This window comes from Pelecanus crispus, chromosome 10 (assembly GCF_030463565.1).
Source record: "Pelecanus crispus isolate bPelCri1 chromosome 10, bPelCri1.pri, whole genome shotgun sequence".
In the NCBI taxonomy this organism is placed as follows: domain Eukaryota; kingdom Metazoa; phylum Chordata; class Aves; order Pelecaniformes; family Pelecanidae; genus Pelecanus; species Pelecanus crispus.
The window spans coordinates 17148103-17164167 of record NC_134652.1 but is presented as its reverse complement, the minus strand read 5'-3'; the positions used below and the strand labels follow the sequence as shown (position 1 = coordinate 17164167).

General features: G+C 66.1%; 2 protein-coding genes across 3 annotated transcripts; one reads left to right on the top strand and one right to left on the bottom strand.

Moving 5' to 3' along the window:
• Positions 1 to 359: 359 nt before the first annotated feature.
• On the top strand, positions 360 to 4618 carry SLC25A28 (solute carrier family 25 member 28). Its single transcript, XM_075717677.1, has 4 exons — positions 360 to 785; positions 946 to 1174; positions 2057 to 2113; positions 3552 to 4618. Exons 1-4 carry the CDS (start codon positions 360 to 362, stop codon positions 4067 to 4069), a joined length of 1230 nt encoding a protein of 409 aa, XP_075573792.1. The 3' UTR covers positions 4070 to 4618.
• A 9504-nt stretch (positions 4619 to 14122) lies between these two features.
• Positions 14123 to 15795, bottom strand: NKX2-3 (NK2 homeobox 3). Of its 2 annotated transcripts, none has more exons than XM_075717768.1 (2): positions 15443 to 15795; positions 14123 to 14759 (listed from the first exon to the last, which is right to left on the bottom strand). In XM_075717768.1, the coding sequence occupies exons 1-2, from the start codon at positions 15793 to 15795 to the stop codon at positions 14123 to 14125; spliced, it is 990 nt and encodes a 329-aa protein (XP_075573883.1). The 2 variants fall into 2 exon arrangements, with proteins under 2 accessions (XP_075573883.1, XP_075573885.1); XM_075717770.1 differs by having other exon boundaries at positions 14123 to 14763; positions 15453 to 15795.
• Between the last annotated feature and the right edge of the window lie 270 nt (positions 15796 to 16065).

The following is a 16065-nucleotide window of genomic DNA, read 5'->3' as shown; positions in this document are numbered from 1 at the left end:
GCCCAAATAAACAACACGCGCCGAGAGCCGGAGTGGCGGGCGAGACGGCCAATGGTGGCTCTCTGGCCCCGCGGAGAGGAACCGCGGGCGGGCCAAAGGTCGCGGGCTCGCCGCCCAATGAGCTGCACGGAGAGGCGGGGCGCGAAGTTGAGGCACCCAATGGGCTGCGCGGCACGGCGGGGCGGGGAGTCCCGGCGGCCAACGGGCAGCGCGCCCGAGCGCGCCGGAGGGAGCGGCTGGCCAGTGGCGGCGTCCGAGTCGCGGCGGCGGCGGCCAATGAGCGCGGGGCGCGGGGGCGGCGGGCGGCGGGCCGAGCCAGTGGGCGCGCCGCGGGGGCGGGCGACGGGCGGTGGCGGCCAATGGGCGCGGCGGGGCGGGGCGGAGCGGCAGCCGGGGGGCGGGGCGGCGCGGCGCGGGGCCGGGGCGGCGGCGGCGGCGGCGGCGCCATGGAGCTGGGGGCGGGCGCGGGGGCGGGCGCGGGCCCCGGCGCGCGGGGTGGCGCGGAGTCGGGCCGCGTCCTGCTGCTGCTGATGGGCGGCGGCGGCGCGGGCCGGGCGCGGCGGGGAGGCGCGGAGGCGGAGGCGGGGCCGGGTCCCGGTCCCGGTCCCGGTCCCGGTGCCGGCCCGGGGGGGGCCGAGGCGGCGCGAGGCCCCGAGCCGCGCACCCCGCCCGCCCCTGACTACGAGGCGCTGCCGCAGGGCGCCGCCGTCTCCACGCACATGCTGGCGGGCGCCGTGGCGGGCGTCATGGAGCACTGCGTGATGTACCCCGTCGACTGCGTCAAGGTGCCAGTACCGGCGGCGGGGCGGGGGAAGGCGGGCGGGTGGGGCGGGGGGGGGTGTGGGCAAACCGGGGCCTACCGGGGAGGGAGGCGGGGGGCGTCCCGGCCAGGCCCCGCCGGGCCCGCGGGGGTGACGGGCCGCCCGCCCGGGCCTTGTGTTCCAGACGCGGATGCAGAGCCTGCAGCCGGAGCCCGCCGCCCGCTACCGGAACGTGCTGGAGGCCCTGTGGCGCATCGCCCGCACCGAGGGCGTGTGGCGGCCCATGCGGGGCATGAACATCACCGCCACCGGCGCCGGCCCGGCCCACGCCCTCTACTTCGCCTGCTACGAAAAGTTAAAAAAGACGCTGAGCGACGTTATCCACGCGGGGGGCAATAGCCATGTGGCCAACGGTACTGCTCCCGACCCCCACGGGGGGCCACGGGGGCCGGGGGCTACCGGGGGCCGCCCCCCCGCCGCACCAGGGTGGGGAGCGGGGTGGGGAGAGGCCGAGCGTGGCCGTAGGGAGGTCTGGTCCCGTCCCGCTCGGCCGCAGGGCGTTCGCCGCTGCGGGGTCGGGGTGCCACGGATGTCCTAAAGCCCTGTGCTCTCTCCAGCCGCGAGCCAGCTGCACGGTGCCGCGCCGGCGTGGTGCCGGGCGGGGGGAAGCGCCGGTCCTGCGCCTGCCGGAGCCGCTCCCAGGTATCTGGCTTGAAGCAGGTTAGTGGCCGGCGCCGGCCCTGGCTCAGGAGGATGCCGGTGGACGGGAGCTGCCCGCAGACGAGCCAGGACCGGCTGCCGACCCCGTGGGCCGGTGCCGGAGCTCGCTCCAGGAGCGCTGCGTGGTTTCGGAGCCCATCTCACCATGGCACCTGTTACTCGTCTCCATGAGCCGCCACGGTGGGGGAAGCGTGGGGCCAAGGGGAGAGCAGGGCACGTCCTGTCCTCGGCAGGCACGCGCCTTGGGTTTCTCCTTCTCCGTGGGGCGCAGGGACGCGCGCCGTCCTCTGGGCCCCCTGCTATCACCTGGGGGCATCGGCCTGTCCTCGAGTGAGTCCCGGTCAGCCCACGGGACTTGAGAGCCTGTCGCAGTCCTCTCCCTCTTTCTTGAGCTCTCTCTCGGAGGGAACCGCTGAGGACCAGCCTGTCTCTTGGAGGGGAGATGGAGGCCGCCTTCGGATCTTGCCCTCTTCCAGGGGCCTCCTCCTGTGCCTTGGCGGGGGACTCGGGGCTGTGGTGGAGCCCCGGGGTCCCTCGCCTCCCCCCCCTTACATGTGGCAGTTCTTGTTTTGCAGGTGCAGCCGGGTGTGTAGCAACGTTGCTCCACGATGCAGCCATGAACCCTGCTGAAGGTAACGATGGTCCTGGCCTGCCGGGGAGGGGAGGATCAGGGGCTGCCTGGGCCACTCGGGTCCCCTCTGGGGCACGAAGGGTGCTCTCCTCGTTGCTCGCCTGACTGCAAGGATCCTTCGGGGGCCAGTGGCTGTGGCTCTGGTTAGGGAGCCCGGTGGCTGCCCGTTATGGAGGGGGTAGGTAGAAGAAATTAATTCTGGGGAACGCAGCAAACCCCTGCTTAGGAGGAGCCAGGAGGGCAGCAGCCTTTTGCCCAGGGGTTTGGCTTGTGACAGTTACCTGGAGCAGGAGAGAAGGCAAGAGAGATGCGATCCATACTGTTGGAAGTCGTTCCAAGTGTGTGGAAATTGGGCATTGCTGTGGTGAGATCTCGGGAAGATGCAGTACGGTTCTGGGCCTGTGTTGAGGAAGAAAATTAAAAGAATGGGGTACAAAAGGCATGCTAGAGAAGTCAGGAGAAGGGAGAGCTTGTGTTGTGAAGCATCTGAACGATACTGATTTTGTGGAGCCTGGTACGAAAAAGGCAGAGGGAGTTTGTAATTAAAGTCTGTGAATGTGGTGGGAGAAGGACAAATAACGAGGAAAGGCCAGTCATGAATGTATTTTTTTCCTCTTAAAACTGGAGAGCTCGTGTCAGTGCAGGCTCCAGCTGATCGGTGCCCAGCAAGGCTCCTGCCTGCCTGCTGCCTGCCTGGGACCCCGAGGAGCAGGCAGCTGCGTGGCCGGGCTGTTGTCGTTCCTTCCCTGGAGCTCATCTTCTTACCACGACTGCAGTAGTTTGTGGTCACATCGTTTTTAGCTTCTTGTGGTCATGTTGAGATATGGGGAGGCAGGACAGCAACAGGCTGCGCTTGGGCTCCCCTGCTCTGCTCTCAGATGTGTTGGGTGGTGTTGGCGTTCGGTTCTTGCCCCGGAGCAGCTGCATTTCGGCAGCAGCCACTAACAGTTCCTGGCTGGTGGGCTCTGCGATGTGCTGTGGTTCTTCTGGGCTGCTGCAGGGGCGGCTGGGGAGGACAGGCTCATCCAGATCGAGAGCTGTCTGAAAAATAGGAGAATAGATGCAGAGGGGATTCTCCTGACCGCATGGTAGCTCTGCAGTGGTGGATGGGGAGACGTCGGTCGCTTGGGAGCGAGGGTGGATCTGGAGTATAAGCGCCTGGGTATCGGGATGTTTGCTGGGGCTGCGGCAGCTGTGGGGTTTGCAGGTGGTGGTGTGTGTGTGACGGTAATGCCTCAGCAGATCTAAACGGCTGCAGTCCTGCCTGGGGGCATGCCGGGCACTGCTGGTCCGAGTTGTCCATCGTTAGTTCTTAAGCCAGTGTGACTAAACTCTGGGCGCTCGCAGGAAGCCTAGCTCCAGCTTACCCTTTCTCTCTCCTCTTCCCCTCCGCGCCTGGATCCTGGCTGCTGCTGCTGGCTGCCGCCATCCATCCCAAGTGGTCAAACAGAGGATGCAGATGTACAACTCGCCTTACCAGCGTGTGACGGACTGTGTGCGGGCTGTGTGGCGCAACGAAGGGGCTGGAGCTTTCTACCGCAGCTACACCACCCAGCTCACCATGAACATCCCCTTCCAAGCCATTCACTTCATGACCTATGAGTTCTTGCAAGAGCAGCTCAACCCCCACAGACAGTACAACCCAGGCTCCCACGTGGTCTCTGGAGCCTGCGCGGGGGCTGTCGCTGCTGCTGCCACTACGCCTTTGGACGTTTGCAAAACGCTGCTCAACACCCAGGAGTCCCTGGCCTTGAGCTCCAACATCAGCGGACACATCACAGGCATGGCCAATGCCTTCAGGACGGTGTACCAAGTGGGCGGCGTGACCGCCTACTTCAGAGGTGTCCAGGCGAGAGTCATTTATCAGATGCCCTCAACAGCGATCGCCTGGTCCGTGTACGAGTTCTTCAAATACATCCTCACCAAGCGCCAGGAGGAGCGACGGGCTGGGAAGTGAGCCAGAGCCGAACGCCGTTCCAGACCTGCTTCACCTCCCCTCCTGGTTTCTCTTCTGACCCCTCTCCGTTTCGGTTTGGTTTGTGTTGAGAGGGGGCAGCAAAGCCCTTCAGGGCTTAGCGATGCGATTTCTTGCCTGCGGCTGCTGCAGCTCTGCTCAGGCTGCACAGCTTGCCCTCTCCCAGGGTCCTGCGAGATGTCCCGCTGGGAGCTGCAGCCCAGGTCACGTCCCCCTGGCACTTTGGTGGAGCTGTGCTCCTGTCCTTCCCTTGACAAAAACCTCTCACGCAAAGCTCGCCCCTCCTCAGTCGCCGGAGGGGAAGGTGAATGTCCTGCCCTGCCCTGCCTCTGGCAGGGCCCAGCTGAGCTCACAGTCGCCAGGGAGGGGGCGGTGGCGGCACTGCCCGGGATGCTGGGGGCTTTGTCTGGCTTTTGGCTGAAGCGAAGTGTAAGCCTTGCCGTTGTCTTGTAGCACGCACACGTGATCCTGACTGCCCCAGTGGTGTGGAGAGGGGAGGATGGCACTTGAGGAGGGGAGCCTGTAGGTTTGTTATTGTTCCTGCTCTTGACACCTCCAATAAAACCAGTTCTGCTCTATCCTCATGTCCCCTTCTTGCTCCCGCATGGCCCAGCTCCCAGCACTGCACCTTTCTGACTGTGCCTGGTGCTGAGCTGTTTTGATGGGTGCCAGAAAGGAAGGGAAATGGGGTCTGGGGGTGATGGTGGGAGGAGGGGGTCTGCCTGGCCCAGCCACCCTGGCAGTGTGCAGGGATGGGTGGTCCCCATCCCCTTCAGCTCATGGCCCAGCCTTTCGCTTGCTGCTGGCATGGGCCGTGACCCGAATGGAGAAGCTGAGGTTTATGCTCCTCGGCCAGGCAGTCCCACACCCCCAGTCTGACTGGGTGTCCTTGGGATGCCTGCACACTGCTCCAAACAGAGGCGATGGCAGGAGGGCCCTGGGTTGTGTGTGTTGGGGACAGCGCAGGAATTTTGGCACTGGGTAAGGCTGGAGGGCTTTGTGCACCTCACACAGGAGATTTGGGGCTCAGCAGAGCTTTTGCCTCCTTTTGAGTAATTGAACTAGTTTGTGCCTTGTTGGGCATCTTAAAATTCTACCAACACACTTGCTCAGAATGCTAGTATTTTGTCTAATGAGAATTAATAGAATAGCTTGTTTTTACCATTTTGTTACCTGTCTTGATACTGACTTCTTTTAGGGTCCCACCCAGCTCTGGACCTGCGAGCCAGCCTCGATGGGTCGTGTGCTGAGCACCGAAGTATTGCCTAGTTGTGCTGATCTTCCCAGAGCAGAGCTCTGGGCTCCTCGAGCCAGGTGCCTGTGGGTGACGCCCAGCTCTCGCAGGATGCTCCCATAGTGCCTGCAGGAGCAGCATCCGTCCCACGGTGCCATGCCCAAAATAACTCCCTGGAGGAAATGCCTTCGCAGCCGTGGTATGTGCTGCCGGCGAGCATCTGGGTCAGCTCGGGGCTGCTCCAGAGAATCTGCCAGCCTGGTCTGGCCTGCACGGAGGGCTCCTGGGTGGGCTGTGGTGATGTGAAAGAGGGGTTTTCCTGCGGCTGGAAAGGCTGCTGGGTGAGCAGGGGGGGCATGCAGTCCTCAGGGGCATTGGGCCCCAGCACTGCCAAGGGGCTGGAGGGCAGGGACCCCCACACTGCAGGGCTGGGTGCCTGACCCTGCCCAAGCCCCGGCCCAGCCCCAGCTCCACCTTTCCCTTAAGCACCTCTCTTGTCCCTGGTTCCTGAGGGTGGGTGACGGAGCAACCCCTAGTGGGATTTTCAATGGCTGCCCGGCAGGTCTGGGTGTCCTGGGCACAGAGCAGCTGTGGCCACTGCTCCGCAGCCCGGGTCCACCTGGGTTGTGTGTTCATCCTGCGCTTCCTGGCATGGGCTGCAGGCTCCTGCTCCCTGCTTTTTCTGCACAAGTGGGAGGATGAGAAACTCCTTAAAGAAACAAAAGCCCCTGGAAGGCAGGAGCTTCCAGTTTTCCCGCCATTTTAGGAGCTGGGGCTTTAAGAAATAGCCTGAGTATTGCAAGATTTGGCAGCCCTGCAGCTCCTCCACCCAAGAGGGAGAAATCCGAGAAGCAGAAATGGCTGGGAGAGACCAGGGGAGGATTAGCTTGGCGGGCAGGGCACTAGACGGAAGATGGGTACAGCTGAGCTCTGCCAGGACGGGTCTCCCAGCCTCGAAGCTGAACGCTGTTGGCAGTGGAGCTGCAGCTTCGCCTTTAGCCCTCACTGTGCACCGGGGCGATGAGAGATCCCGCAGAGGGAAAGGCATAAACACAGGCTGGGGCTGGGGAGAGATTCGCGCTATTAAATCCATCAGCCGCTGGAAGCTCTATAAATGTCAGCGGGCGAAGGCATGACTGAAGGTGACTCCAGGATGTTTCCAGGAATAACTGCCCACGGAAGTGCTGGGGGAGGGAGCGAGACCCCCAGGAAAGGGGAGACGGTACATCAGCGCAGCACAGAGATGCTGCCGTGTGAGCAATTGGTCTGAGCGCTCCCCTGGCAGGGGCACGGCCTTTCTGGTCCCCCAGTGCCCTGCCAGCTCACCCAGCAGCAGCTGGTGTTGCCCAGGGCAGGCAGCGGCGGCCCCGCAGAGGATGACGTTGCCTGTGAGGGGTTTGGCACCGCAGGGACAGCAGAGCCGCCCAGGGGGTTTCCAGATATCCCTTCTGCCTTGAGCCAGGCTGTGAAGACTGGAAAAATCCCTTGTTCGTCATCTCCATCCCCTGAGCTGAACCTCTGCCACAGACAAAGGGTGGCCATGGCGGCACGTGGCTGCTCCCCAGCTCCGCCAGGGTGGGGTGTCCCTTTGCCAGCCAGCCTTTGGCATGATGACATGCCCGGAGGGAACGGGGTTATCGGCTGGTTCGGCTACAGCTGCTGCCTTTCCAAGGTCTGATAATGCCTTGGTGAAGCCGTGCTGCTCTGGGTCTGTCCTACAGCTTCCTAGGTATTTGGCTGCACTTCGGATGAGATCCCTCCTACAGCCTCTTCTGAGTAAAGAGACTATTTTTGGCTTTCCAGCAAGGAAGCCACGCTCAGCCCAGCAGAGTTTTGGAGACAACCCCTTTTCCTTTCAGCTCCCTGTGGGCTCCCTGGCCGCATCCAGTGTGGGCAGGGGTTTGCTGCCTTGCCTTCCCATGCCGAACTGCCCCTCGAGCCCTGTCCTGCTGCTGGTGCCCAATGGCGGGGAGCGCTGAGCCCCACAGCCCCCTGAGCCCGCAGAGCCAGGCAGTGCCGTCGGCCTTGCCCCGCTCCGGGTGATAGATCCAAGGCTGCTGCAGCTCTGCCATGGCATGAACCCAAGCTATTTCGAGCAGCCTGAGTTTGCCATGCCAGGAGCGGTTCAGGAACCCCTGGCCGCCTTCGTGGGGTAACTGGAGACGCCTGCACTCCTGCAGGTTAAGGGCAGGGCTGGGGGCTGAAGTGCTTATTCCTAGTGGAGGGGAGCTGGGGGGGTCATCTCCCCCAGAGCAGCAAGGGGAGACCCCTCCAGCATGTCTGCCCCATACCTTCGGCCGGGGGCTGGTGGGCTCCCAAGCTGCTCCTGCCTCAGGGATCCCACACAGGGTGCCGGGGCCCAGCCCAGACTGGGGGCAGGCAGGAGGGGCAAGGGCGCTGCCAAACCACATCCCTGCCCCTCCTCTGCTGGTGCCCTGGGCTACCCCAAGCTTTCCTGTCCCCCAGCCCTTCTGCAGTGGGTGCCTCGCAGTGCTGCTCGGTGGAAGGAGGTGGCCAGAGCCCATGGGGGAACGCAGAGGTGGGCTCCCAGCCTCCGTCCAGCCCCGACTTGCCCGGCTCTGGGATTCCTCAGGGCTCTGTCAGACCCCAATAAAGTTGTACAAGTTCTCATGACCCCACGGCCTTACAGCAGTGGTAAGTGCAGGCGCCGGGGCTGCCTGGACACAGAGCAGACATTGTCTCTGGTGGGCCCTGGGAAACCCTCTTCTGACCCACGTTGCTGCCTGGATTAAACTGCTGAGAGACAACCCCTGGCTGGGCTGGTCCCAGCCTGCCTGGCTCCGGCCGAGCATTGTGGCAGTGCAGGGAGGCAGGGAATATAGCCTGAAAGGTAAAGCCCAGGCTGAAAACCTGCTTTCTTGGTTGTAAAGAGCCACCAGAGGAAGCAACACTCCAGGGCTGGGACTGCTCTCAGCATGTCTGGTTTGATGTGGAGATATTGGTACTATCCATACTTAGTGCATGGTTATGTGTCAAAGCCCCCTGACGAGGGGCTGCAAAGTAACCCTGGGAAGATGCTGCCTGGCTGGAGCTGGGGCTGCATGCAGCTGGGATGTCGCACTGGGGAGGTGGCAGAGAGCCGCTCCTGGGCTGGATGGGGGTGGCACAGGGGTGGCAGCCAGGATCGCTCTCCCACAGATACACAGGTGAGGACAGCAGGGACAGCTCAACTGCACTGTGGCACTAGAGCTTGCCCTGGGATCAGTCTCAAAAGCAGCTGAAGCAAGGGCTGTTCCAGGGGATGGGGGGGCTCCAGCCCTAATCGCCCCGGCCCAGCACGCCTGCAGGTACAGCACTGCCGGCGGTGCTAGCCCAGGAGAAACCCTGCAATCCCCCCAGGGCACTTAGGGCACAGGGGCTGACATAGGAGCCTCCTGGCAGGGCCCAGACTGTCTCTGGCACGGCTAGGTGGGTGCCAGGAGAAATGCAAACCCAAGCAGGCTTCTCCTCTGTCCTGGCACCTTTGGGTGCCCATTAGACACAGGCAGTAATGTCGCCTGGAGCATTGCCAAGGGCTATGAGCAGGGGAGGGAGTAGGGAACTGGGCCAAAATGGGGCCATGCCTTCGGCAGGGACACAGCTCCCTCTGGTGAGGACGCAGCTGAAACGGGCACCAGGCGCTGGATACCACAACCATCAAAAATGTCCTTGGGCAAGGACTTGCGGGGGTGAATGCGGTAGCTGGAGGCTGCGGGCAGGGCCAGGGCATTGGGAGCTTGGGGGAGGGAGCTCCTGGCATTGGGTGAATTGCACCGCTTTGGGATGGAGAAGATAATCAGAGTTAAAAAAATGCTGGGTCCCTCAGAAAGACATGCTAGATGCTTGCGCTCAGTTAAAAAACCCCAGAGAGCAAAACATCACTCACTAGAAAGGGACCTGCAGGGTGGCTAGAGGCTGGGAGGGGACACTGGCCCTGTCCCCAGCTCTCCCACCGCGGTGGGGGCACATGCGGGTGCTTTCCTCTTGCTGCGTGTACAAGCCCAGCGATGCTGCCCGGTGCAGCAAAGCTCCTGCGTGTGTCGGGAGACCCCGGCTCCCGCAGAGCTCAGCTGTGGGGAGACACCAGCCTGCCCAGAGCCAACGCAACCAGCCCAGCCTTCCCGCTGCCCAGCGTGTCCCACTGCTGTCCCCAGCGCCGGGGACGCGGTGCCAGCGGGGGGAGGCAGCCCTGCCCGCCTGCTCTGCAGCCCTCCAAGCCGTGCTGGGGCACTCGGGCACCCCCAAACCAAGCCACCACCAGAGTCCTTGCGGCCTGGGGTGGCCGGGACAGAGGGTGACCTGTCGCTCCCGGTCCCCGGGTGCTTGCCGATAGATGGCGGTGGCGTATCTCGCGTGGGGACGGCCCCGGGAGCAGCGTCCCAGCTGGCAGCCCGGGGGACCCGGGGTTCCCGGCCAGCACCCCGCCGGCAGCCGGGGACCCCCCTCGCCCCGGCAGCACCCGCCGGCAGCAGCCCCGGACGCGGCGAAGGGTCATCGCTGGGAAAGCGGCTGTGGATTTTATTGCCCAGGCGGGGGAAGGCGGCAGGGAGCAGCTGGGAAGGGCTCCGGCAGGGGCTTGGGGGGGCTTTGGCCTTCAGCAGTGCTCTGCTGCAGAGGGTATGAAGATGCAGTCCCCTTCTCCAGGCAGATGACTGGAATCTTTCATAGCACCACTGTGCCCAGAGGGAGGAGAGAAGGAACAGCTAAAATATGTGCATCCACCCATCCTGCTTAGTCAGGTGTAGTCATCTTGTGATGCACGGGACAGGCTGGAGGACTGGGGAGGGTCTGTGGCCATCAGTGACTCAGCCATGGAAGGGAGGCAGGTCCCTGGCCCTCGCGCTGGCCGGCAAGTAATCGGAGAAACCCTCACTGGAGGCTCCACAGCACAGGTACTGACATTTTAATTTAATTACCTGATCCATGGCTGGCCACAGCTTTCTTGGCACTGGAACGTGCTTGTGTGACAACCCCACATTGCCATTGCCAGATGGAGCTTCCAGCACCTCCAGCGCCAGCTGCCTGCCGAGCGCTGGTGGCTCCACAGAGCCCCGGTGGCCAGGCAGCCTCAGTAGCTCCCAGTTCGTGGTGCGGGGCAGCTGCGGTGGGAAGCACTGCAGAGCAGGAGCTGCTGCTCCAACGCAGAGGGGCAAGAGCCGGGCACCACCCCAGCACAGAGCTGGGTCCCTGCACTCCCAGCCCCGCGGCAGCAGGAGGTGGCTGTGCCCAGGTTGAAGTCAATGGGATCAGAACGCAGCGAGGTCTGCCCAGGTCCCTGGGCAGCCTGGCCGGCCTTGTTGGGAGCAGGCGTCTCATTCCGTGCACAGGTGAGCTCCTTGCTGATGGCAGCAAGTGGGTGGTGAAGAGACAAGGATGAAGGGTGCAAGGGGGAGGGATGACCGCAGTGGCGGGGCAGAATTGAAAAAGATGTCGGGAAGGAGAGGGAACGAGACCACATCTGCAGTGCTGCAGAGGGAACAGCGCTGCTACCACACGATCCTGGGCACGACGGAGATGCCACAGAACACCAGCTAGCACTGTGGTTTGGATAGGGCCTCCCTGGGAACCGCTGGACAGAGGCAAGTTCTGCCCACAGGCTCCTCCTCGGCCAGGAAACCTGAATGAGAAACAGAATTGGAGCTCATGCACAGAGTGGGCCTGAGGCCCAGTAGTTAAACACTGGCCGCCCCCCCAGCCCCTCCCTTGCTTCGTAAGTCAGTGCGCAGTTTCAGAGAATCTCGTCCCTGTCTGAAATCAATTGGCACCTTCCCTCCCTAACTCCCAAACAGTAGTAAATCCCCATTTGACCAGGAAGAAACAACACGCACCCTCTGGCCCTTGACCATGGCCCTCCTCATCCCTCCTGCCTCAATGTCCTTCCTTCCGTCTGTGCCACTGCCACAGTGGGACCATGCCGGAGCGATTTCCACCAGTGCCGTGTGCCTCTCGCCTTCCACCCTGCCAGCAGCACCCCGCTTTGCCCTGGGGCATGGGGGACGGGGTGCGTCATGGGCGGGCGCTGCCTCCAGCACTGCCACGCAGCAACTTCCCTCCATTGTATCTCCCCTCCCCGGGCAGCCCATCCAATCTGCAGTCTCCCACCACCTCCCTCCCACTGGCCTCCGCCGGCTGTTCCTCCTCTTTGGAGCGCTTCACTTCTGCTGCCCTGCTCCGGGCCTTCCGGCACCGCCGGCTCTTTGTGCCGCTCTGTCCTCCCCATCAGCTCGGGAGCTTTGGGTGAGAGGCTGCAGAGGGGTCCCTCCCACTACCCCCTGCCCTCCCCCCAGTCTGAGCTGGTGGGACAGCTGGGATCTGTCCCAGGAACGGAGCTCACTGTGGTGGACATCTAGAAACTTCCACTGCCATGCCACATCGGCCTGCAGCAGGGCCTCTCAGCGTCCCCCAGCTGGGCGCTGCTCCAGCTCTGCATGGGGAGAGCGGGGCCGGGGAGCACACATGGGTGTCACCAGGCATAAGTGGGGTGAGCACAATGCTGATTGCCACCACAATGCTGGGTACTGTTGGTGCTTGATAATGCTGGCACTGCCTGGCATCGCCTCCTGCAACACGACCGTGGGGTCCCCATGTACCCCTTTGCTTAACTGCCCATGCTCCAGCAACTGTGGCAGTGGAGGTGGGCCGCATATCCCAGGCCAGGGCTCTGGGCTCAGCCGGAGCCTCTGGGTGCTGCTGGGGATGCAGTGGATTTTTAACCAGCTGGCACGTACTTGGCGGGCATGCGCTAAGCTGGGAACTCCTCTCACACACCCCAATTTTGGAGGAGCTTGTATTGTGGTTACGATTCCTCTGGCTTGCACAGTGAGGCATGAACTCACACGGGGCTCTTATTTTTGCAGACAACAGTCTGGCAGAACATGGAGGAAAATGCAACTCTTTCCTACGGCAGAGACAAATCTCCCCAGCTGCTGCAGAGAGAGAGCGTTACCTATCTTTGTTCTTGGCTATCCTGTTTCTACCCACGAGACCACAGGGCCTTAACCACTCATCTCCGATAGCCAAGAGCGGAGCCTGGGCTTCCTCTCCCGCGACACCTTGCTGCCATCCAGCAAACAATCGGCTGGGCGTGCCGCATCCTCTCCCAGCGCCAGCCCCACGAAGCCTGCCAGCCTCGGGGTGGCTCGCGGGACAACGGGGTGCCATGCCGGGGCAGGGCTGGGAGCCGGGGCCTGCCGGTTGCCCGCTCTGTCCCCGCAGTGCCGCGGTGGAAAGAATTTCTCCAGCTCCTTTCAATCAGCAAACCCCGAGGGTGCGCGTTCAGCTCGTGTGGTGGAAATGTGCGGCGTAAAACCGGGTTTAGCAGCATGAGCGGTTGTTACCTGCTGCTTCTGCGATGGCAGGCTACGAAACCCAGTCGTCTGCTCGTGGCGGAGGGACCGTCACACGACACGCACCGGGAGGGCAGGGGGAGGACACGGTGGGCTTCGCTGGCCCGAGGGGAGGCATCCCAAGCCCCTGGGCTGCGTCCGTCCCGGCGGCTCCAAAGAGGCTCCGCTGGAAACATCTTCGGGAGCGCCAGCGTCGCGGCTGGGGAGACGTGCCGGACGGTGCGGGAGAGCTCCCCACGCCTCCGGTCTCCGTTGACGCCCGGGGCGAGCCAGACGAGGCTCCGCGGGTGTCCGGCCCTCCCCGAGCGCGGCTCCGGCCCCCGCGGCGGCGCTCGGCGGGACCCGCACGGCAGCGGCACGGCCGCGGCGGCGGGGCCGGGACCGCCCCGAGAGCTCCGCGGCGGCGGCGGCGGCGGCGGCGGGACGGGGCGGCCCGGGATGGGGCGGGCGGGGGGCGACCCCGCGGCCGGTCCCGCGGGGCTCGGGGGCCTCGGCCGCCCCCTCCCCCTGCCGCCGAGCGAAATGGCTGAACATGTAGCAATAATGCCCCGGCATTCAGGCTGCCCGGCCCGGCCGGCCCTAATCAGCGGCCCGCGGACCCCCCTCCTCTCCCCCTGCGCTCCCAGAAAGGGGAACAAAACCCAGCACGTTTCTGCAGCCCCCGCGCATAAAGCGCCGGGCCTGGGCCTCAGTGGGGGGCAAAGCGGCCCGTCAATCTCGGCGCCGGGGCCCCTTTGTCCCTCGCCTCCCTGCCACACCTTTTGTTCCCGAATCCAATAAGCGCCTATTCCCGCTACCTTCCTCGGCGGCTCCTTTCAGCGCCGGCCCGGCGGCCACAATGGGCCCGGCTCTGAGCTGCGCGGCCCCATTCAGCGCCCTTGGCACGCTCACAAGCCGGCCGGGCCGCCCTGCCCCGCGGGCACGCCGCGGCGACCGCCCCGCCGCCGGGCACCGGCCCCGGCCCCGCCGGGCACCGGCCGCTGGGCGAAGGAGGAGCGGGCGGCGGATATTGCACCTGGTTTATTGACTGACTCGGCGAGCTGGCGCTGGCAGTAACCGATACAGAGTAGATAGAGGGGCCGCGGCACTCCCGGGCCCCGCCGTCGGCTTTTTACAAGCAAAGCTGCTCCGCTGGCGCGGCGCGATCGGCTCCGGCCCGCCCGGCCCGCCCGGCCGTCGCGGCGGCTCCGCGGGGCGACGGCGCTTGGCTGCGAGCTGGGGCGGCCCCGTCCTGCCGCGCCGCGCCGCGCCGCGCCGCTCCGCCCGCCGCCGGCCCCGCACCGCGGCCCGCGGGAGCGCCGGGGTCCCGCCGCGCCGTCCCTCCGCCGCCGCCGCTCCTCCGGTCCAGGGCGCGCCTTGCGCGGCGCGCAGCCGGGCTGCGGTGCGAGCGGTGACCGGGCCCCGGAGCCGCCGGGCCGTCCTGCCGGTCCGCTCCCGGCCCTCAGTGCGTGCGGGCTACCAGGCCCGGATGCCCTGCAGTGCGCCCTGGCTGCAGGAGGGCCCCGCCGCCGCCTGGTGCAGCGGCTGCCCGCCGCCGCCGAAGCCCCCCAGGCCGCCCACGTTCACGAAGGGGCCGGCGGCCGCCGCCGGGCTGCAGGCGGCTTGCATGGAGGCGCCGCCGGTGCCCGCCGGGTAGGTGCAGCCGTAGCCGGGGTTGTAGGAGGCGGTGTTGCCGTAGCCGTAGGCGGGGAAGCCGTTGTAGGAGTAGGGCCCGTTGTACGCCGAGCTGTAGCCCTGCGACCCGCCGAGGCACGGCTTGCCGTCGCGGACCAGCACGGGCACGGCCACCCTGCGCGGCGGCGGCGGGGCCGCGGGGCCGCCCAGCTCCAGCGACTTGTCCTGCCGCTGCCGCTTGCACTTGTAGCGCCGGTTCTGGAACCAGATCTTCACCTGCGTGGAGGTGAGCTTGAGGCTGCTGGCCAGGTGCTCCCGCTCGGGCGCCGACAGGTAACGCTGCTGCTTGAACCGCCGCTCCAGCTCGAAGACCTGCGCCTGGGAGAAGAGGACGCGCGGCTTCCTCCGGCTCCGCTGCTTCGGCCTCTCCGCCTCCTCCGCCTTCGCCGCCGCATCCAGCGGCTTCTTCAGGACGCAGCTCTCTGCACGGGGGAGCACAGGTCACGGCTGCACCTCGCCGACGCCGGGCGCCCGCTGCTCCCGCCGGACCCCACCGGCGGGCGAGAGCCCGGCGCCGCGCCCCGGCCGGCCCCGCGCCGCTGCGCGCCCGTCGGGGAACCGCGGTGCGGGCGGGGAGGCAGCGGCGGCACCGGCCGCCTCCGGCACCGCCCGTGTTTGCGAGGGGCCGGTTCGGGCGGCGGGGCCGGGCGCGTCCCCGCGCCTCCGGGCCGGCTGCGGCGTTACCGCCGCGGCACCGAGCCCCGGGCCGCGCCGCGCAGGGCGCCGGGCACCTGCTCCGCCGCCTGGCTCCCGGAGGGCCCCGGCGCGGCGGGCGCGGGTTGGGCCTAACCCGCCCGGTTCCTCCCTCTCCGCTACCGAAATTGCGGAGCGCGGGCCTGAACCGGCAGCTCCGGATCGGGGCCCTTGCGGAGGCGCTTCCCGGGGAGGCGGCGAGCGGGGCGCGGAGGCGGGCGGCGGCGGCAGCCCCGCGACGTGCCAGTGCCGGCTCGACACGCCCAGGGGACGCGGCGGCGGCGGCGGCGGCGGCGGGGACCGGGCTGCGGCGCCGGGCCCGGGGCTTCGCGGGGCGATGCCCAGCGGAACGCAGCGCGGGGAGCGAGCGCGGGCCCGTCCCGGCGGGGCGGGGGAGCGCGGCGGGGCCGATACTCACTTGGGTCGCGGGCCGCGGGGTTCAGCTCCTCTCCCGGGCCGGGGGCCTCGCAGGAGCCGCGCAGCACGGCGTGCACGTAGTTGTCGGCGGAGATCCGCGCGTCCGCCTGGCTGCCGGGCGCTGCCATGGGGCTCAGGTAGGACAGCTTCTCCTCCTCCTCTTCCTCCTCGCCGTCGGAGAAGCGGGCGCCGTCGGCGGCCGCCAGCAGGCAGGCGGCGGGGTGGAAGTGGTGCTCCAGGTGGTGCGGGAGCTGGGCCCCATAGTGCGGGTCCTGCTGCTGCTCCAGGTTGAGGATGTCTTTGACAGAGAAGGGGGTGGAGGTGACGGGGCTCGGTAACATCATCGGGGCAGCGCAAGCGGCCAGGCAGTCCCGCGGGCCCGGCGGCGCTCGGGCGGCGGCTCGGCGGGGAGCGCCGCGCCCGGTGCGGGGGGAGCAGGCAGCGCCGAGAGACGAGGGGCCGCGCCTGCTCCTGTCTAAGTTGCCTCCATTAGCCCGGCGCTGGGGGTCTGCGTTTTGTTACAGCTTCTGCAGGGACAGCCAAGGGCTCGGGAGCCTCCTCTGCCCCGGGCCGGCACGTCACGGCGAGGAGGGGCCGGGGGCCGGGGGCGGCCT